Source organism: Xenopus tropicalis, chromosome 5 (genome assembly GCF_000004195.4).
Source record: "Xenopus tropicalis strain Nigerian chromosome 5, UCB_Xtro_10.0, whole genome shotgun sequence".
Classification (NCBI taxonomy): domain Eukaryota; kingdom Metazoa; phylum Chordata; class Amphibia; order Anura; family Pipidae; genus Xenopus; species Xenopus tropicalis.
The window spans coordinates 9482307-9505120 of NC_030681.2; the positions used below are offsets into that span (position 1 = coordinate 9482307).

The 22814-nt window shown below is 43.0% G+C and overlaps 1 protein-coding gene across 4 annotated transcripts in view; it reads right to left on the minus strand.

The window, feature by feature from the left end:
* Positions 1-465: 465 nt before the first annotated feature.
* disp1 (dispatched RND transporter family member 1) overlaps positions 466-22814 on the minus strand; it is a 74687-nt gene continuing 52338 nt past the window's right edge. For all 4 annotated transcript variants that reach the window (XM_031903075.1, XM_004914797.4, XM_002940697.5 and 1 more), the window contains 6 exons: positions 16061-16090; positions 11299-11422; positions 10078-10205; positions 9148-9245; positions 8736-8833; positions 466-4121 (listed from right to left, as the gene is read on the minus strand). In XM_031903075.1, the coding sequence (XP_031758935.1) occupies positions 1491-4121; positions 8736-8833; positions 9148-9245; positions 10078-10205; positions 11299-11422; positions 16061-16090 (3109 nt within the window). In that variant the 3' untranslated portion in view covers positions 466-1490. The remainder of the gene's footprint in view (positions 4122-8735; positions 8834-9147; positions 9246-10077; positions 10206-11298; positions 11423-16060; positions 16091-22814) is intronic.

The window sequence follows — 22814 nt, forward strand, 5'->3', positions numbered from 1 at the left end:
TTACACTTCTAGCTTCTTCCCGTGAACTTTTCTTATCTTTCCTGTTGCTTTATCTTTCTCTGATTCTCCTTTCCTATTCCATTGGCTGCATTCTGCCCATTGCCTTTTATCTCACAGCTCTTTCTTTAGAACATTAGTCTTTTATAGTCTTTCCTTTTCCCCCTCCCTGCTGTGCCCTGTATTGGTTGCTTCCTGTGCTACTCCTACATTTTGCTATCCCTGTCCCTTCACTTACAGTTTTTCTATTACTTTTCCATGATTTAACCCATCCAATATTCTCCTTGTCCAGTTGCAGGTCAGAGTCCATTTCTTTGCATGGATGCACATACCATAACCGAGATCAACATTTGGATTTTTGTGGTTTTAGAGTTTGTATAAAGCACAACTAAACACATTTCCATAAAAAACCACATATGTCTAATAATTATAAAAAGATTCAAACTGAAAAAGCACAAATGAAAAGACGTCTGAATTTTTTTTACTCAGTGCAAGAAAGCTCATCACCAAATATACATTTATTTATAGTTTTATTGACATAAACTTTTATTTGATAGTTCTAAACCTCTCAATACAGCAGGCACGTTGGCTTCAATGTTTGGCATAGGACAATCAAAAGAGTTGCACTTAACCATTACAACAGTCGTGTCTTGTGGCGCTGCTATTGGGCAGCTTTTCCAAGTTGATTTTAAATGTCAAGTTCTGGTTATTTTGGTTCCTAAACATTCACATAAGGTAAAGATGCTCCCACTACAGCCCTCCAGCTGTTGTTAAACTATAACACCCTTGTCTCTCTGGTCAGCAGCAGATGTCTTGTTTACGGATCAGCTAGAAGGCTGTAGTTTGTGCACCACCGGGATATAATGAAACATCTGATCTGTAAGGAATGAAGTGCTATCTGTTTCCTCTACAAACACTGCAACTGTTAGGGTGAAGATACACAGAGCTACTTAGTAGCAGCTACTTGTCCCGGCTACTAAACCCCAGACAATTCTGAGAATAGAGACAATTATCAGTAAATGATCAGCATTGTCGGTTTTAGTAGCCGTGACAAGTAGCTGCTACTAGTAGCTCTGTGTGTCTTCACCCTTAGGCTGTTTCTGCTTCTGTTGAAGAACACATTCTTTAGAAATAATTACAGAAAAACATGAGTAACAACACTTTGGCAAATGAAGCAAAAGCAGAATGTAGATGTGGGGTATAGGTTTTGTGCAGCTGAGTGAGTGGAAGCTCTGTCTTGAGTTGGACCTTACTGGCTGAAGATGGAATATTACACCAGGCAATATTTTGATTGACTTTCTGGATGGTACAGACCTGGAGGATTTTTGATCTGAGAGATAAACTGGCATGCTGACTCTTTGAGGGATACCTTTGAGTAGAAGAAACGTTCATTCCATGGAGCGGTACAGTGAACTTGGAGGTGCAGGTGCATTTAATAATATATCAATATATAACTCTGAGAAGTCTCTTTATTTATATAAAAAAAAAAAGTCTCACGATGTGCTACAATTATGTGTTGCTAAAGGCTCCAATTCATAATGTTCGTGTTCCACATCTGTTTTTGTACCTCTAGTGTCTAGCTGATATTTGTTACTGTGATTGAGCTTGTTTTGGCCCCTTTCTGCAGTGCGGGATGATAATGCTTGAGAAAAGGCTTTGAACTGTAATTTTTTTGGCAATGGTATTTGACCGCAGGTTCCTTGGGGCCCGAGGCACCGGCACATACACTGGAAAAAGAAAGTTGCAAAAGCCCAGCTGACGCACATGATTAGCATCATGAAAGTACCTAGCTGGGTGTAAGCCAGGACAGTGGAGGGCATCATCATGGCTCCAGCAACAAAGGTGGTCAGAGCAGCCATTGCGATAGCAGAACCCATACGACTCAGAGAGAAGACTACTTTTCCTTCTCTGTCTGGATCGGGAGCCAGGCGATATGCCACGCCGTAATGTACTGCAAAATCCACAGACAGGCCCACGGCAACGGATATTGTGACAGATTCCAGCACATTTAGCTCCCATCCCAGAAGGACAAGAGAACCTACAGTAACAAATATGGTGCCAGCTATTGACACAATAGCATAGACACTTAGAATGATATTCCATGTTGTCAGCAGCATTACACTAAAAGCAACAGCCACAGACAATCCCATAGCGATGAGTGTTCCGTCAGAGAGGCTGTCTTGCAAGTCATAAAATTCTAGGTTACTTACAAACCATCCGTTGCTTAGGCCTTCAGGAGCAGACTGAAGTTCATTTGCAATCCATGCATTTACTTCCTTGTAAAACTGGTGCATTTTTTCATAAGCTAGGGTAAAAAGGTAGGTACTTGGAAATTCCAGCACCACGGCTCTGATTGTATCGTTGATGTCAAATCGTGGGCCGGGCGTCTTGCTGTCCAAATGATAGCCAGTGCTTCTCTCAAGCTCCATGATTGCTCTCTTAATGCAAAGCTCAAAGACTTCCTGCTTATACGGAAAGCTGGACTGGCTGCAACACGGGTACAGAGACGGTTCATCGCAATCTTGATTTTCCATCCACTGTTTAAAGGTCTCAATGAAACAGCTGGTAAAGTCTTGTTCGTCGGTTTGGTAGAAAAAGGTTTGGTTCTTTAACTTTTGGCAAAAACGCAAAATCCACTGTTGAGATGCTGGACTTGCAATATTAAAGCTACTATCTAACTTAAGCTTGCCTTTGCTTTTGGGATTGAGGGGATCCCCATTATCTTCTGGAGAAACGCCCCACACAATGGTTATAGGCATATGGAGCTCCTCTCCATGATGGACTCGTTCAAACATAAATATTTTCTTGTACTCTGAATCGTAGCGCTCGAAGGGATGAGAGGCCCTAAACACCTGGAATTCGGAAAGCTCCAAGGAAGGCAATTTCATCTTTGGATTAACACATACAATGTATGCCCCACCGACAGTTATAGCAAGGAACCAGAACACCCAAATATATCGAAATTTTATAACTATGCATGGCAAGACCTTTTCAAAGAATATTCGTGAAGCTTCGGAGAATGTAAAAAGGAGACTCTGTGCCTTCTCCCACAGTACATTCCAGCAGCTCTTCTTATTATACTGCCGCTGTTGTGGCTTTTTGAAACAACTGAATATGTTGAGGAGATAACGCTCGTGTAAAACAACCACTGCGGGGAGCCAGGTTACCATTAAAACATAATTGACCAATATGGCTGTGCCAGCATAGACACCAAAGCACCGGATGGCTGTGATGTTGCTGATGTAGTTTGCATAAAAGGCAGCGGCGGTGGTAAAGCTGGTGACAAACATGGACAAAGCAGCATGTTGCAGAGTGGTGGAAACGGTTTCCGACGTTTCTGCGTGGGGTTTGTCGAACTTGGTGTAGTTCCAGACGTCACATAAGACGAACGCATCGTCCGCTCCAATTCCAACAAGAATTATTAGTGCAGTGAGGTTCATGAAGGGGAAAAACTCAAAGTTAAATACTACTCGATACAGAAAATAAGATACAATTAGTGAACTAATTATGGCAAACATGGTCATCAGCGTAATGAACATTGACCTGGTGTATACGCACATCACCAACAGAACGATTACAATGGCAATTGCTGGATACACGGTATCCATTAATAGATAGTCTTGAAACAAACTATGTTTGATCCCAAACTCAATCCCGGTCACCGTAGTGACACCGTCGGAGCAGTTCCAGTTCTCAAAATTGTCCAGATAAATTCTCATCATGGATTCCCCCTTTTCTGTTGGGGAGAAAAGCATACTATGCTTTAAAGCTGGCATTACATACTCAGCAGTCTTTGGGCTTAAAAAATCTTTATCTACTAAGTAGTGAAGAATCTGGTAAACTGCGTTGTACTTTGTACATTTGCGAGGCACATTTGTACACTTCAGCTGGTCCTTCCTCTTGGCCGCCATATCCCAGCAGTCTGGCCCCAATGTCCCATTATGATAGTATTTGGCACATGTGCGAATCAGCTTGAGTGTGTGGGAGACATCTCGTTCTACAATCTTCTGACAAGATGACCTGTTATTTAAGATGGCAATATAGTTCCCCAACGTCCAGCTTGGGCAACAGGAGTCCGCAGAGGTACGCTGGCACAAGTCTGCAAACTGGGGGTGGGATCTAATCTGTAAGAGATTGAAGAAAAAAAAAAAAAAGAGGTTTAAACATTTCAACCTAAGTCACTGTTAACATATGGTGCTACTGGTATAGTCACTGGTGTCCCACTATGTCAATCAATGTTGTGGCTCAGTTTTCTTTCACAACCCTAAGTTCATGGGCCGCAGCCTATACAATTTTCCCATACAAAATGATCCATTGAGTTCTTGGATAGTTTGGGCCATAATAACAAGGTTGGACATCCACATCTAGCCTCCAGTCTAGAACATGTTCCACCTCTGCAGCTAACTGGTTATCGAGAGAATATGCACTGCTTGCTTAGTTTGGAAACTAGAAGTCTTTTCTTCAACGAGGCAGAGGTAACAAGTATGAATGTGATTTTGCTTGCTTCAACCCAGACGAAAGAATGATCTATCCATTTCCCTATCCAATCACTTTATTTACCTATAGTTAAAGTGATTAATTGCTTCTGAATGGTATATATTCCTTGATGACTGATGACTGAAGATTTAACTGAGCATATCTGCAATAAAGTTACTGAATTATTAAATACTGTATACATAATCTGCTCCCTACAGTAGAGTGAAAAGCTGAACTATAACAAAAAAGCTAACTTTTTCCCTCTACTACACGTCGGCAGCAGGAATTTGAAGAACAAAAGAATCGCTCTGAGGTGCTCAATACGAAGAACTGTGGGGTCGGGGCAGTTTTCTGCTAAGAGGTGCGGCCCGGGGTATCAGGTAAGTGAATACAATGACTGGGGGGTTGGGAATACCTATCTTTTCCTTTCCTACTGATTCAATTCAAACGACCACTGGGAAGCAGCCATAATTTCCTACTACTGACCCACTGCCATTAATGTCTAAAGGTGCCCATACACAGGCCAATTCTAGCTGCTGATATTGGCCCCTTAGACTGACTCGGCAGCTAATCAGCCCGTGTATGGGCACTACAGACGGGCATGCCTGACTGATATCTAGCAGATATCGATTGGGCAGGTTAAAAAATCTTGTCGGATCGGGGACCGTATCGGCTTGTTGATGCGGTCCCTGAACCGACTTTGCCAATACCCATCATTATAATTCGATGGTTTGGCCCCAGGGCCAAACGATCAAATTAGTCTACACGTTCCCCGATATCTCCCACGCTTAGATGGGGATAACAGGAGAAGATCCGCTCGCTTGGCGACCTCACCAAGTGAGCGAATCTTCATGTGTATGGGGGCCTTAAGAATGGGATTTTTAATCATTCACTGATCAGGAGATCAGCTGTGCAATTAGTTATGGAAAGCGGAAGACAAGAAGCTACTCAAACAGCGGTGGCCCTTAAAGAGTTAACAGCACCCACTCACAAACATTCCTACTTGATCCCATTACCACAGTGTATGAGATAGCAATAAAGCGCTGTGTGGGATAAGTGAATTTCCTTGGCCAATTAATCCTTTTTTGAAAAAACACAAAATGCAGACAAATATGCGGTTTGGAGAGAAAACAGATTGCCAGATCTGGAGTGAAGATGAAGATCTGTCTTTTTACAGGCAAACCTAGACATAGTGTGCAGTGTATGCGTGTAGGGATAGAATATGAGAAAAGGGAGTTTTAAATATACTACGGGGAATGGAAAGGAGGTGGGGTGGTTAAATATACTGAATGAATTGAGTAGGGTTGAGTGCGAGAGGAAAGTATTTACACACATGGGAAAGGCTGGGAGAGGGTTGGGATGTTGCTACTGCGACTGTCACACATGCACTGGGGCAGTAGGGCTCATACTGTGGGGCTGAACCCCCTCACACAGGGTTAAACTCAGTCGGAAAAGATTTAGGAGGAATGCCAACCTGCTCTTCTACATTCTCCAGCCTGAAAACAACTGGGTTGAAATTTGTGGGCAAATGCTTCATTGTCCTACACTGAAACTGGTAATCCAGAAGCTATGCATTACGGAAAGGCCATCTCCCACAAGAAAATCATTCTAATTTGTAAATTTTTTCTCTGTAATAATAAAACATCAGCTTCTCCTTTATCCCAACTGAGCTCCATATTGGTGGCAAAACAATCCCATTGTTTTTTTTAATGTTTAATTGATTTTAAGCAGATGGTCTGGTGATCCACAGGGCCACCATCAGAAACTTTAGGGCCCCATACAAGCTAGTTATATGGGGGGGCCCCCATGAACACAGTTGTCCACGCCTTTGTGTTCCTTTATGATAAACAGTTCCATTAATGAATGCAATAATTAACAGTCAGTTCATTGGGGGGTTAGTGGAGTTTGCCCTAAGTTCAAAACCCACACTCCTCCTTGCCCCTGTGCTGTCACTGCTTGATATGGAAGCTTTTGCATTACATTAATTGCATAAGTTTAGGGGTCCAATGATTTTGCTTTGGGGCCCAATAACTAGTAATTCCCCACTGGAATGTTCATGTAGGACACTCATATAATTCAGTAAATAGATCCCAATATAACAGCAGTTCATATTAATAGTTAAAATGAATAATTAACAAGCTAATAAGTCAGTCAGTTCATTGGGGGGCAGTGGGATTTACCTAAAGTTTTTGAATTCATTGGGGGTCAGTAGAGTTTGTCCCTGCAAAGCTTCTCTGCATTGACTTTTGCTTGATAGGTAAGTTAAGTCCAAATTATTGAAAGATCTCTCATCTGGAGAACTCCAGGTCCCAAGCATTCTGGATAATAAATCCTATACATGTACTGGCTTAATGACCCAATCAATAAAGCTTTTTATATGTAGAACTTGCCAACTAAGAGAAAGTCTTCCAAAATAAATGCTGGAGAGACCAGAAAAAAGGCAAACACAGTGCCTGGCAGGAACAAAACCCAAGAGCACAGCCACCACAGCCCTTAGCCGGAATGGTTGGGACCTGGGGTTTACTGGATAAGGGACCTTTCTATATGTTGAATCTCCATACATTTAATGTGCTAAAAATAATTTAAACATTAAATGAACCCAAAAGGATTGTTTTGTCACCAATATGGATTCCTGCAGCTCAGTTCGGATCAAGTGGAAATATTAGTTCTGTTACAGATTAGCTGCAACTGGACTTAAGGTTTAAAACATTAGACTCACTCTGCCCTAATAAAAATATTATTGTAGCAAATGTTATTACATTCCCTGTAATAATAAAAGCTGTGATTCATTAAATATGGAACAAACAGATGCAGCACAAATAACTAATTTAGGAAATGTAGAATAAGCGGTATTAACAATGCTTAATAACAGGCAAAGTGTTCCGCCAACTGATTTTCATCTCAAGTGGAGAGTCCCGAGCATATTTCAATTACCCTAAAGATCTAAAAGAGGAAAGAGAAACGGTGCGCCTTGGTCTGCTGCTTTTTCTTTACTCCTATTATGCCTCGTATAAACAGACTGTAATTCAACAGCTCTCTTTAATGAGACACGTTTTATTGCTTGATGTGAACCGTAACAGAAAGGCCTGCACAGTTTGTATTTCAAGTTTAATTGCCTGTGCGGCCTATAGCGATTAAAATGTAAAACTAGTGCTCATTTGACATCTGAATTTCATTAGTCTGCATGTCACAATTACCATTCTTATAAAACTGCTGCTAATATGCTCCCTCAGGACTAAACTATTTGTACACACCCATACACAAGGCTTCATCCACCCTCACACCCTCTTGGATGGACTGACTCGCCCCAATAATGTCATCCTGGGCCTTCGTACAAAGTGGCTAAGGGCCAGAGTGTCCACGGTCAGTGCCCACAAGCGTTATTTCTAGCAAGAAACCGTGCTTGTTTCTTATTATTTACATCATTACCAGCCCCAGTACATTATAAGGTAGGGGAAGTTTCATCAGGGGCCAGATAACCTACCTGTATGTTTTTGGAGTGTGGGAGTAAACCTGAGTACCCAGATAAAACCCCCCAAATACGTGGAAAATCTCCTTGCACACAGCCAGTAACACCAGGATATGGAAAGCCACAATTCGTTCTCTTATTTTGCACTTTTATCAATTCTGCACCCCGCCCTAAAAATTTAATTTTCCAAAAGTAATGGGGCCCTCCGACAGGCCTCCCCAAGAAAAATCGACCTGATGTCAATCTGGCAGGCTAGATTTTTCTGTCAGATTTAGGACTGTATTGGCTTATTGCTCCAATTTCTCGTATCCCCTTTACTGTATTGTGATTGCTTGGCCCAAGGTCCAAATGATCTCATTGGTACAATATCGCCCACCCAATATGGGTATATCAGGGGAATTATTTGCTTGTTTTATGACCTCTCCAAATGAGAAAATGTTTGTATTTCGTATTTTGTATTTCCGCCTTTACTATGTAAGCTTGTCCAGACTCCAGTTTGAGTAAAGGCTAATTCTTCCCTACTCATAGAGTGCTACAGGCTAATCCAGTCCACAGCTTAAGTGTCTGATTACATGGGTTGCTAGCTAAATGCTAGGTTCTGTGCCTGATTTGGTTGCCCTGGTAGTGGGACAAATCTCACACCAGGTGTCTGTGCAGGTCTATCAGGAGAGAATTGCATTCCCAACTTTTTTCTCCAAGTCAGCCCAATCAAAATCTGGCCTAGTAAGCAGACAATACTGGCTGTGTATGGTGAGCTTTACACTTTGCTTATGCTTATAAGCAGCTTACTTACCCTTGAATTATCTATACTGCACATCGACTTGATTGATCGCAAGTTCCACAGATTCTCTCCTTCCACAGATGTAAATACTACTCGAGAATAATGGTCATCTGTGAATTGGAAAAAAAAAGGCACAAACTGATTCACAGAAGGTGAAGGAATCCAAATTAACCATGCCGCATATAAATCTGTTAGATCCAGAGTTCTTATTTTAACACAAATCTGTTAAACAGGCCCAAAAAAGACAATGACTAGGTTAAACAAATTATTCTGTGTTGGGGATATAATGTTCAGAGACCAGGGGACACATGAGCAATTGCTGGCACTCTAATTAAGGCATTATATTAAGTAGACTTCACAAAGGAAGGCTTGCCCTCCGGTAATTCCCTCAACCAAAGCATGACCCCAACATCTGCTCACTCACTTGGGACAGCACAGAAGAAACTGTCCTTGTGAAAGTTCCAGTCTGCTTGTCTCTTCTCTCGCTCATAATGATCTTCTGACCACCTGTCATCTTGATGGCTAAGACAGACATAAAACACATTATTTCTAACATAAAAAGTTACACATCTTCCCCAATTCTTTAACTGGCAGCATGCTCTGTGGGTATGGCCAGCTTATCTCTACAGAAACATAGCACTATGCATAATAGCTTATAGCCGAGTTTCTGCACAATAAAAAAATGTACTTTGACATGAATGGAAATAAGATTTCAATTTCAATAAAAGGAGACATGGCAAAATGGAGTAGGAGAATTGGGCACTTCTGTACCAAAGGAAATGGTGGAGAAAAGCTATGGGGACCATTAGCCTAAAGGTCCCCATACACGTTAAGATGGCGAGATCGCCAAGCGAGCGGATCTTCACCCGATATCCCCACCTATGGGTTGGGCGATATCGGGGAGCATGTAGGCTATATTGACGGCAATGGGGCAGTCAGTTCGCGGACCGCATCAACGAGCCGATGCGGTCCCCGATCCGACTGAATTTTCTAACCTGGCCGATCTATATCTGGCTAATTTCAGGCCAGATATCGGTCAGGCAGGCCCCTCGTTTCTGCCCCTACATGGGCCGATAAGCTGCCGAATCAGTCCCCGTGTATGGGGACCTTAAAGCTGGCCATACATTGGCACATAAATTATGTTGGCCTGGCCCTGCACATTGAGTTGACAGTTTCACGAACACTCCAGCCAATCTATATCTCTCCAAAAAACAAAAATCTATCAGGCAGGTTAGAAAACCCAGTTGAACAAGGACAAAGTCTCAAAGCATCTGGGATATAAAATGATCTTATTTAAGACTTAATGACATTTAGAGAAGTTACAGAGGACATAAAAACACTCTAAAAGACTTACTTTTTTGCCTGCTCGTCTGCATATTTAAATGGATAGTTGGCCAGTGTTGCTTTGTAGCCAGTGTTTTTCACCATGTTATTCCATGTCACCAGTCTTTGTCCGATCGCCGTCCCTCTGGGCTCAAAACCCTTGAATTGAAAATGAAAGAATGTAATCAATCCTTGTGTCCTGTCCAGGCATCGCTGTAACAAAAGAAGGCCAAATAGCGAGGGAAGACACAGACCCTCACTACAAAGAAAGGTCACATTGTACAGGTCAAGGGTGACTGCTTCCTAACAGGTGGATGACAACTGACGGCTCCAGGCTGGATACAGATTTCTCTGTGTATTACACGCCCCGGGCTACGGATGCCAGTCAGCGATATTATCTCATACGCCTATTAGACCTGAGACACTACGCTGAAGTCTATTTAGGGAGGATGTTTCATTTCAACATAAGCTTTAATGACTAAGCCTGTGGCTATACTTCCATTGCCTCTGTATACACATGCACACTTAGCACAAGAAAAACTTGAAGGTTATTAGTAAAGTTCACAAAGGGGAATTTAATTAACAGATTTATATTGTTTTTAAAAGTTTTTTTTCCCTTCTGGTGTAAAGAGGCCCTCCTATCCCAGAAAAATGTACTTGTCATTTTACATAAATGCCATTAGAGTGAGTGCAGGATAAAAGTGGGTTCTCTTCCTAAAACACCCAGACATTCTATGTAACAGCTGAGGGTAAAATGAAAGGACTGACTATAGAGCCCATTGTGGGCACAAATGCCAACCCATGGTGCTGGAGCAACGACTAGAGGTGAAAAAAGTTGCATTTCTGAATCTTTTACACATTTTAGCACATTTGTACCGAGGTGGTTCTAGTGCTGATCCAAGGCTATTTTGGTGGATCAGGTACTCAAGTTTTTCAAAGGTAATTCAAGAACAAAAGCTGTACAACAGGCATGGTTTAGGGAACGAGAGAAGCCACCTTTCATTTTGATTTGATTAAAAAATATGCATTCTTGCCACCTGGAAATTAACTTGTATTCAGGTTTTATTAACTACTGTGCTTTATCTATGAAGTTTTGCTCAGTTGGGTATTCTCAGTCACAGTTTAGTAAAACAATAATATGCAATATATTGTCATTTTTGCACTATATTTAGTATATAAAATAACATTTTTAAAAAGGCAAAACAAACAGGCTGGCATAGTGTACATGTTAAATAAAGAGAAATGCACTCACCAGAAGTGGATCGGAGAAGTCTGGAAGATCAGGCACCAGGATGCCAACCAGGGCACAAACCACTATAATTACAGTACACATGCCCAGAACCACAACAGGCCAGTCAGCTATCAAAGCAGCGTAGCTAAAGAAGAAAAGAATATTTGTAAAATAACAGTTTTTAAAAAAGTAGTTCTAATAAGCCTACATTCTCCTTATTTCAGTCACACAGTAAGGCCAAGCAAACACTATGTCTTCTGCTGCAACACTCTATACAGCCATTAAAGAGTATTAAAAACAGACCCCCCCCCAAATAGCAAACCCATTAGAAGCAAAGTATGTTCCCTACATTTCTATAGTGGAAACCAGTGGCAGAATTTAGGCCTTTCTACATAGCCCTCAAGGTTATGAATTCAAATGATCTGTGCTTCTCACTCATTTACACTTACTACTACTTAGGTCCTGAAGCACAGTGTTCAAAAGGAGAGATTATTGGCCCTGGGGCCAAACGATCGAATTATAACGACGGCAATGGGTGCAGTCAGTTCGGGGACCGTGTCAACGAGCTGATGCGGTCCCCGATCTGACTAAATTTTTTAACCAGCCCGATCGATATCGGACCGATTTCAGACCTGGTATCGGTCGGGCAGGCCCGTCGTTGCTGCCCCTACACAGGCCGATAAGCTGCCGAATTGGTCTAAGGGACCGATTTCAGCAGCTGCAATCGGCGCGTGTATGGCCACCTTTACAAAGGAACACAAACCATTATCTATTACCGTATATGTAATTCAAATAGCAAAGCTGATATCCCAGGCCAGTGCCTGGGGTGTATTCTGCAGAAAGTGCCACCACCACTTAAGCTGCCTGTCTCAGTGACCCTGTGGGCTTCGCTGGGCAGGGGCATAAGTAGTACAAACATTCTTTGCTGATTCCTATACTGTGTATGTGCGCACTTACATTCAGTGCTGGGCATCACTGAAAATAATAACATAAATGAAGGTGGTGCTCTCAGCAGAAGACTACTATTTTTTTTACCAATGGGCCTATTCTAAGCAACTTTCTAATTTCCCAGGGGTAATTAACCCCTACCAACCGGTTAATAGTATACATTCCAAGAAAACCGCAAAGAATAAAAAATTAAGACCAACTGCAAACTGTCTACACCATGATAACAGTTACATTTTAAGGTGAACAGTGTGCCGATCCCAGGGTCAGCTCAGTGCCATGTATACATATACAAACAAGGACAAAGAATTACCCAAATAAGAAATGTCCCACTGAGCGACATTCCAGTGGCATTTAACGCTGGGGGAAGTTGCACAAAGTGTGACCAATTGCCCCCTAGGGGGATCAAGGGACTTGGTGGATGCCTCTAGCTTAGAGATAGTCTTTTTTGGGTTCAAGAACCTTTTAACACTCCAACCTTTGGTCAGGAACCCCCATAGCTCAAAATAAAATCACAGAAATATGGCTGTAAAATGCACTTTTCTTCTGTTCCAAGGATATGCTTAATAGTAAATATTTATTGTACACATAGCTCTCAATACCCCCCGTGTCATTCATAAGAATTGGGAATCACCTGTCACCCCCAGAGACAGGCAGTTGTTTAGCCTGAATATGTGCAAATGTGTATTTTGGGTGGATATATAATATATATAATATATGAGAGGCCTTTTCCCTTCATGTGAGCTTTTGTATAGTCCTTGTATTAATCCCACTCATTATGTGTGCCATATAGTAAATGTATTTTTTCTACTTGTTAACTAAAAACAATAAAAAAAAACCCCTATATACTTATTGCAGCAAAAAGCCCTTTATGGGGGTGGTGGTGGTAATTAAAGAGGCATCCCTGTAGGCAGCATTGTGCAACTGAGACCATGTAGTACAACTGGCTTCCCATAACAGCAGGTGGGGACAAATGTACCACATAATGAGCCTGCCAGGTGGGGAGCTGCATGAATATAAACATATATTAAATATCCCAAGCAGCAAGGGGGCAGGAGGGAACACCTTCCATGGGAACTGTACGGCCCTATATTATATTACCGTATCCTAAACAGTTTAGATGCGGTGCGAAGAAACATTCCTGCAATGGCAGACAATCTTTGAGCATATTTCAAATAGTGGCCCAATTTATTTTAGGGAAGAAACAGCATTTTTAAACATTTTTTTTTATTTGGGTGATCCCTTGAGCTGTACTGTGCTCAACATCAAGGGGCCCATTCATTAAACCATAATTTTTTTGTGGTTAAAATCACGATATGCAAAAAATTCAGAGTAACCACGATAATTTCTGATGTTTGAAAATGTCATGAAAATTCTTTTATCGGTCGTACAAAAATATTGTGGTTGTGATCCTAAAGTCACAAAATTTTTGGATGCGAACGTTCGTAAACGTCGCAAAAACCTTTCTGGCTTTGAAACCGTAAAAGTATGATTTTGGAATCCTTCCATAGGACTCAATGGCACTGTACAGATCCAACCTGGCCCAAGAAAAGTCACGATACCAAAGCTTGAATGGATTCCGACATGGTTCTAGTCTTTGTAAAAAATATGACTTTTTCGTGGACGTTAACAGAAAACCACAAAAAAGTTGTGGAATTTTAACAAAATTATCGTGGAAATTACAAAAAGTTCTATAAGTTAGAAAAAAAATACAAATTTTTCTCAAAAAAACTTAATCATGGTTTAATGAATGGGCCCCCAAGTGTATAGCAGCTGCAGAAATACATAGAGATTAATACAATATCACTTCAAGGCTTTACAATAATGTAATGGTATACACATACATGCAAGTTCTATATTTTTCTATATTTTGGGTGAGCAACTGCAATAGCTGGATTATACTTTTGACAAAACACAAAAGAAGCTATTCCTCTTTATAGACTGTATAGACACACACACACATAAACATATTTCTATTTATTGAAAATATGCTCTCTCCAGGGTTTTGGTGGGCGGGCTCAGAGGGAGTACACCGTCCGTCCCTCCGTACGGGATTAAGTGGACAGACTGACAGGAATCGCAGCTGCAAGGCACATTCATTATAACCTCCATCTGTTCAGCCCTTCAGCATGACAAGGTGAAAAGGAATGCCAAAGACTAAGTCACTTTGAAGGAGCCTTTGCCATTACTGCCATGGAAATGTAGGCTTCGGGGAATATAAAACAATCAAAACAAAGGAGTTATCTGAAATATCTGAAAGCTAGCCAAAACCAAAACATTTGTTTGTAAAGCTTTGCTGTGGGCTGCTGAAATTCCAGGATGCCCTGACCAGTAAAGGCTTGTATTAACAAGGGGAAGGAAATGTGTATCAGAGCTATGTAGCAACGGAATCACAAGATTCCAACAGATAGGATTCTAACACTGATTGAACATGGAATAAAAGCCATAAAACTAATGACCAGGATGGATTAAAGGGGACCATACATGGGCAGATTCAGCTGCCGATTTGAGTCCTTCAGAATGAGTTTATGCAGCTTATCTGCCCGTGTATGGGGAACCCCAACGGGCCTACCTGGCCTAAAATTGTCAATTGGGTAGGTTTGATTTTCCCACATTGGCTCATTCCTATGGTCCTTGCACCAGTAACTCCCTGTTCCCATTGTTGTATTTTGATCATTTGGCCCAAGGGGCAAATGATTGAATTCAACCAATTCATCCACTTTAGGTGGAAATATTGATGGATCTTATGGTATATGGCCACCTTAACTCTACAAAGTACCAGGTACAACAGGACCATGCAACAAGCTAATAAGACAAGAAGGGTATTCGGTCACATTAAGAACATGCCAATCTCCTCTTATGAAAAAAAAGTAACAATGTAATAAAATATTACACTACTTTATTGAAACAAATTAAAAATATTGCAACATAGTAGCGTGCAGAAGCCGGGGCTATGCTACAAACATATAAAGCCTCCCTTATCTGTCTCTGCTCGGAGCTGGCTATGTTACTATGTTGCAATATTTAGATTTTATTACATCGACAACTTGGATTCCTGTAATGAACTGTTGTTATTGGTGTATGTGGCTGTAATCAGAATGGTTCATGAAAGAGTGCCGTGATGTTACAGGCTGGGTGAGTAACCATCTACTCTCCCCAGTGTCGGACCCCAGGGGCCCAACAGAAATCCTTACACTATAGACCCACTCTCCAAACTTTCCCCCCCCTTTTCCTCACTCAACCTCTTTGTTCTCCTAGTCACTTTTATTTACATGCTAGCATCTATCCTTCCATCTATTTCTGGAATGACCATGAAGTCGGTCAAATGGTCAGGAGCAGGAGGGCCCACTGAGACCTGGGCCCACCGGGAGTTTTCCTGGTATCCAGTCCAACACGGACTCTACCCATATATCCATGGCCAGCCTGATCCTGCCGAAGGACAGAAAGCTGCTTACAAGAAAGATGCTTTTGGGGTAAGATCCTTTTGTGTGTGCCAGTCAGAGAAAATGTATAGAAATGTCAGAGTCTGGGATTTATCTCTTGCCCTTTACTTCCCAGGAAGAAGTAGTTTGGATTCAGGTGACTAAAGTGTCTTTATCTAAGAACATTCACAGCCACTTAACATAGAGAGGGTTTCTGGTGGGATATTTTGTCGTGCATGCAGCGATTTGTAAACGGCTGCATTACAGACCCCGTGAGTACCCTAAGAAATGCCAAAAATAAGAATCCAGAGATGGAGAGTAACAGAAGGGTGATTTACAGGGCAGGGATCATGCCCATGTTGTGTACCCACATCAACTACACAGCTGTGTTTAAGGTGCGAAACAGACGTACTTACCTTCTGGGTAACTGGAATGGTTTGGCAGCCCTGGAAAAAACAAACAAACAAACAAAAAACAGTCAGTACAAAGTCTGGAATAAAACATCAAATGACTTTAAATGAAGAAGAGCAGCCTGTTCCTAGCAGAACAAGTGAATTACCCCTAACCCCCTGCAGCCTGACTGGCACCTACTGGATTAAGTCCATTGTTCTCCTGAATGCCGGCAGCTATCGCTCACACATATAGACTGTCTGGCACAGGGGCCTTCTGCGCAGCAGCCATACCCATATTGTAAAGTAGAAACTCATATTAATAAAAATACACTAATTCTATTGGAATCCATGTAAATACAAACATTTAATCAAATGCAGTTTTATAATAAATACAAATGACAAAGAATGAGTGCACAAATCAGAGTAGATTTGTAAGCAGTAGCAATTATACAGTGCCAGTAGAAAGCAAAGGAAAACAAAGCAGTAGGCAGTAAAGATGCGTAACTGGGCCTATCAGCAGCAGCGCTTGGCTTAATTACTGTAATTCAGCGGCGGTTTGTGAGCAAACAGCAGCCTTGATAATAACACAAACCCTGCCAGCTCACTGAACACAAATGCTGCAAAGTCTCGCTTCCTACGCATTCAGCGGCAGCAACTCCGTCAGGGTGCTTTCTATTGAAATCTCTCAAACCTTACTAATTACATATCAGACCCTACAATTACTAATTAAATGGATGTAATCAAGGAATAAACCCCGCGGCAAAAAATTCAGAATAACTTTCAAGTCTGTCCTTAAGATACACGCCAACAGTGCTTAATAAACACAAGGCTTCCCCTGCCAGACTGTTTGTGTCTATGCTTTTTCCCCATTGTAAGCAGCAGCCCTGCCCTGCTTTATGGCTGAGATTCTAGCTATCTGTATAACAGAGCATTCTGTCACTGTGGCACAGATCCTATCTGATCCCCCCATTGTAAGCAGCAGTCCTGCCCTGCTTTATGGCTGAGATTCTAGCTATCTGTATAACAGAGCATTCTGTCACAGTGGCACAGATCCTATCTGATCCCCCCATTGTAAGCAGCAGTCCTGTCCTGCTTTATGGCTGAGATTCCAGCTATCTGTATAACAGAGCATTCTGTCACAGTGGCGCAGATCCTATCTGATCCCCCCATTGTAAGCAGCAGTCCTGCCCTGCTTTATGGCTGAGATTCCAGCTATCTGTATAACAGAGCATTCTGTCACAGTGGCGCAGATCCTATCTGATCCCCCCCATTGTAAGCAGCAGTCCTGCCCTGCTTTATGGCTGAGATTCTAGCTATCTGTATAACAGAGCATTCTGTCACAGTGGCACAGATCCTATCTGATCCCCCCCCCCATTGTAAGCAGCAGTCCTGCCCTGCTTTATGGCTGAGATTCTAGCTATCTGTATAACAGAGCATTCTGTCACAGTGGCGCAGATCCTATCTGATCCCCCCATTGTAAGCAGCAGTCCTGTCCTGCTTTATGGCTGAGATTCCAGCTATCTGTATAACAGAGCATTCTGTCACAGTGGCGCAGATCCTATCTGATCCCCCCATTGTAAGCAGCAGTCCTGCCCTGCTTTATGGCTGAGATTCCAGCTATCTGTATAACAGAGCATTCTGTCACAGTGGCGCAGATCCTATCTGATCCCCCCCATTGTAAGCAGCAGTCCTGCCCTGCTTTATGGCTGAGATTCTAGCTATCTGTATAACAGAGCATTCTGTCACAGTGGCACAGATCCTATCTGATCCCCCCCCCATTGTAAGCAGCAGTCCTGCCCTGCTTTATGGCTGAGATTCTAGCTATCTGTATAACAGAGCATTCTGTCAGTGGTACAGATCCTATCTGATCCCCCCATTGTAAGCAGCAGTCCTGCCCTGCTTTATGGCTGAGATTCTAGCTATCTGTATAACAGAGCATTCTGTCACGGTGGCACAGATCCTATCTGATCCCCCCATTGTAAGCAGCAGTCCTGCCCTGCTTTATGGCTGAGATTCTAGCTATCTGTATAACAGAGCATTCTGTCACAGTGGCACAGATCCTATCTGATCCCCCCATTGTAAGCAGCAGTCCTGCCCTGCTTTATGGCTGAGATTCTAGCTATCTGTATAACAGAGCATTCTGTCACAGTGGCACAGATCCTATCTGATCCCCCCATTGTAAGCAGCAGTCCTGCCCTGCTTTATGGCTGAGATTCTAGCTATCTGTATAACAGAGCATTCTGTCACAGTGGCACAGATCCTATCTGATCCCCCCCCCCCCCCCCATTGTAAGCAGCAGTCCTGCCCTGCTTTATGGCTGAGATTCTAGCTATCTGTATAACAGAGCATTCTGTCACAGTGGCCAGATCCTTTCTATAAGTAGAACTGTGCCCGTGACAATATGCTCCAGTCTACAAGTCTATAAAACAATAAGCACTCAAAGAGAATGGAAAATGACTCAAAATCACACAAGTTATGTTTGCTATTGGCAGATGTCTAATGTCATTAAAGCCTGATGGTCAAGAATCCAGTGCAGCAGGGCTAAAGCTCGTTACACTCTCCTGCCTGCCTTCAACTACATTCCTGAGTCAGTGGTGCTTTCTTTTCAGTCTGACTTAATTAGAACTGATATGTATGTAATGCAAAGCTTTACACTATACATGTGATGAATTATTTTGGCAGCACAAACTTACATGAGCTAAGTAACCTAAAGTTACATTTCTGACGAAACCAACCAAAAAATGAAAACATTAAATAAAAAAATTAAAATTCTGTAGACTTACGCTGACCACCCATACCAATTTATCATATAGTATATATCAACTGTATCAACTGAACAGTATGGCCCTAGGTGAGTTAAACTGTTGGCGCGTACTCAGTCAACGAGGCTTATCAACGATGGTGGATTGGTGAGCCGACCCTTCCTGTAAAAACTTTGGATATTGGTTGTCTTGTTGATCGGGTGGGATAAAAGATTTCGACACGACGCCCAAGCAAAATCTGCATTTAGGGCTGAATAGTTAGATAGGGGTAGAATCCCTATTGTTTCTCCATATCACCATTGTTTCTATATCTCCATATCACCTTAAGGGCAGAGGTACAAGGGGAGATTTGTCGCGGCGTGACTAATCTCCCGCAATGCCATCCCATCGGCTAGAATGTAAATCGCAGGTGGGATGGAATACGTGGTGCCGTGATTTGCCACCGAAGTTGGCTTGAGAGGAAACTTTGGGCAATTTAGGCAAATCCATCCCACCGGCGATTTACATTCTAGCCGATGGGATGGCATTGCGGGGAGATTTGTTGCGGTGCGACTAATCTCCCCGTGTACCCCTTCCCCTAAAGGTGGCCATACATTGGCCGATTCTAGCTGCCGATATCCATCGCTTAGACCGAATTGGCAGCTTATCTGCCCGTGTAAGGGCACGAATGACGGGCCTGCCAAACAGACATCTTGTTCGGGCAGGTTTGATTTTTCCGTCTGATCCTCCTATACAGACGGCGCCTATAACTGCCGTTCTAATTCGAATTAGCTCGATATAGGGCAGAGCTTTGCAGCTCAGTAAAGAACTCTTCTCCTACAGGGCTGGATGAAGGCAGGCACCTGAAAGGCCATATGTTTCCCTAGCACAGCAGGTCACAAAGCAGTGAAGGACACCATGTAATATTATACCCTAGAAAAGGGATAAAGGTGCCACTGGCACTGAGGATTCACAACACATAATAAACCAAGACGCTTCCACAGGAATAAGTGGAAAATTCTTCAGTCCTCTGGCACCGAATGACAAATCCATTCTGACACAAGATGCAATATCACCGGTGCAGGCCTGCTTCCAATTACCCAGGTAATAAAACAGATAAAGCACACAAGAAACATAATGATGACTGGGAATATTCCTGCAGAGGCTGTAAATTCTTTTGAAGATGTAAGGGAACGAGCCAACAGATGTTCAACAGCTTTAGGTAAAACTTTTAAGTGTCCTGTTTCTTCTCTCTCACATTTCTAAATAAAAACCATTCGCGAGTTCTTATTCTAACGGTTTCTTTCTGTTCTCTTATTGCCTTACAGTCACAGCTGTCGTTAGTGGTAGCAGAAACCCATTACATAATTTAGCAATGTCAAATTGATGGTTTTCAGTATATTGCCATACTATCCCTTTCCTGGAGACAATTAACTACCTGTATACCTGCTATCCCACAGCCCCAGTCCCTTCCCAGAGGCTATTATCCCCCACTGCTACTATAGGCACCATCTCTCCCTACTATACCTGCTATCCCACAGCCCCAGTCCCTTCCCAGAGGCTATTATCCCCCACTGCTACTATAGGCACCATCTCTCCCTACTATACCTGCTATCCCACAGCCCCAGTCCCTTCCCAGAGGCTATTATCCCCCACTGCTACTATAGGCACCATCTCTCCCTACTATACCTGCTATCCCACAGCCCCAGTCCCTTCCCAGAGGCTATTATCCCCCCACTGCTACTATAGGCACCATCTCTCCCTACTATACCTGCTATCCCACAGCCCCAGTCCCTTCCCAGAGGCTATTATCCCCCCACTGCTACTATAGGCACCATCTCTCCCTACTATACCTGCTATCCCACAGCCCCAGTCCCTTTCCAGAGGCTATTATCCCCCTGCTACTATAGGCACCATCTCTCCCTGCTATCCCACAGCCCCAGTCCCTTCCAAGAGGCTATTATCCCCCCACTGCTACTATAGGCACCATCTCTCCCTACTATACCTGCTATCCCACAGCCCCAGTCCCTTCCCAGAGGCTATTATCCCCCCTGCTACTATAGGCACCATCTCTCCCTACTATACCTGCTATCCCACAGCCCCAGTCCCTTCCAAGAGGCTATTATCCCCCCACTGCTACTATAGGCACCATCTCTCCCTACTATACTTGCTATCCCACAGCCCCAGTCCCTTCCCAGAGGCTATTATCCCCCCACTGCTACTATAGGCACCATCTCTCCCTACTATACCTGCTATCCCACAGCCCCAGTCCCTTCCCAGAGGCTATTATCCCCCCACTGCTACTATAGGCACCATCTCTCCCTACTATACCTGCTATCCCACAGCCCCAGTCCCTTCCCAGAGGCTATTATCCCCCCTGCTACTATAGGCACCATCTCTCCCTACTATACCTGCTATCCCACAGCCCCAGTCCCTTCCAAGAGGCTATTATCCCCCCACTGCTACTATAGGCACCATCTCTCCCTACTATACTTGCTATCCCACAGCCCCAGTCCCTTCCCAGAGGCTATTATCCCCCCACTGCTACTATAGGCACCATCTCTCCCTACTATACCTGCTATCCCACAGCCCCAGTCCCTTCCCAGAGGCTATTATCCCCCCACTGCTACTATAGGCACCATCTCTCCCTACTATAACTGCTATCCCACAGCCCCAGTCCCTTCCCAGAGGCTATTATTCCCCCACTGCTACTATAGGCACCATCTCTCCCTACTATACCTGCTATCCCACAGCCCCAGTCCCTTCCCAGAGGCTATTATCCCCCCACTGCTACTATAGGCACCATCTCTCCCTACTATACCTGCTATCCCACAGCCCCAGTCCCTTCCCAGAGGCTATTATTCCCCCACTGCTACTATAGGCACCATCTCTCCCTACTATACCTGCTATCCCACAGCCCCAGTCCCTTCCCAGAGGCTATTATCCCCCCACTGCTACTATAGGCACCATCTCTCCCTACTATACCTGCTATCCCACAGCCCCAGTCCCTTCCCAGAGGCTATTATTCCCCCACTGCTACTATAGGCACCATCTCTCCCTACTATACCTGCTATCCCACAGCCCCAGTCCCTTCCCAGAGGCTATTATCCCCCCACTGCTACTATAGGCACCATCTCTCCCTACTATACCTGCTATCCCACAGCCCCAGTCCCTTCCCAGAGGCTATTATCCCACTGCTACTATAGGCACCATCTCTCCCTACTGTACCAGGGACTATTATCCCAATGGGATAGGTAGCATCTTTCTCCCTTCTATCCTACATACCCAGTCGCTTTATTGAGGATAATCCCCACTGCTACTAAAAGTACTATCTCTGGTGATTTCCATTAATGTTAAAGACAGAAGGGCACAGGTGCCATTATACAATAATTATCTGATAACCGATGAGACACCTAAATCTGACCTGAAGTCATTCAACACTGACTGAAGTTACTGGGTCATACAGCAGTAAGTATGGAAGCAGATGTATCTATGATTTGCATGGACATAGTAATCATGTCATAACGCCATTGATTTTTATAATTTACATTTTTATTACGTTATTATTATATAATATTAGTATTGTCTTTGACATAGAGGCTAACAATTCAAATACATATATACAAGTTTAAAGCTTAGTTACTCTGCCTCAAACTGCTAGCAACTGCAGAGCTAGGATGGTATCACTTCTCATGTGAAATTAACAAAGCGTAGGATTCACTTGGGACATATCTATATTAGCTATTGATGCAACTTACTAGTGGAATCCTGGATGTATAGCCATGTCCAGGCTGGCAGTAATTCCAGTGCAGGCATTTGTGCTCTATACAGTAGAAGAGGGTAAGCAGGCACAAATACTCCTAAGTACAGGTATGGAGCCCATCATCCAGAAGGCTTGGGACCTGGGGTTTTCTGAATAAGGAGTCTTTCAGGAATTTGTATTTTGAACAAATTTTCTTCTACAAAATCATTTAAATATTAATAAAAAGCCAATAAGATTATTTTGCCTCCAATAAGCATTAACTATATCTTAGTTG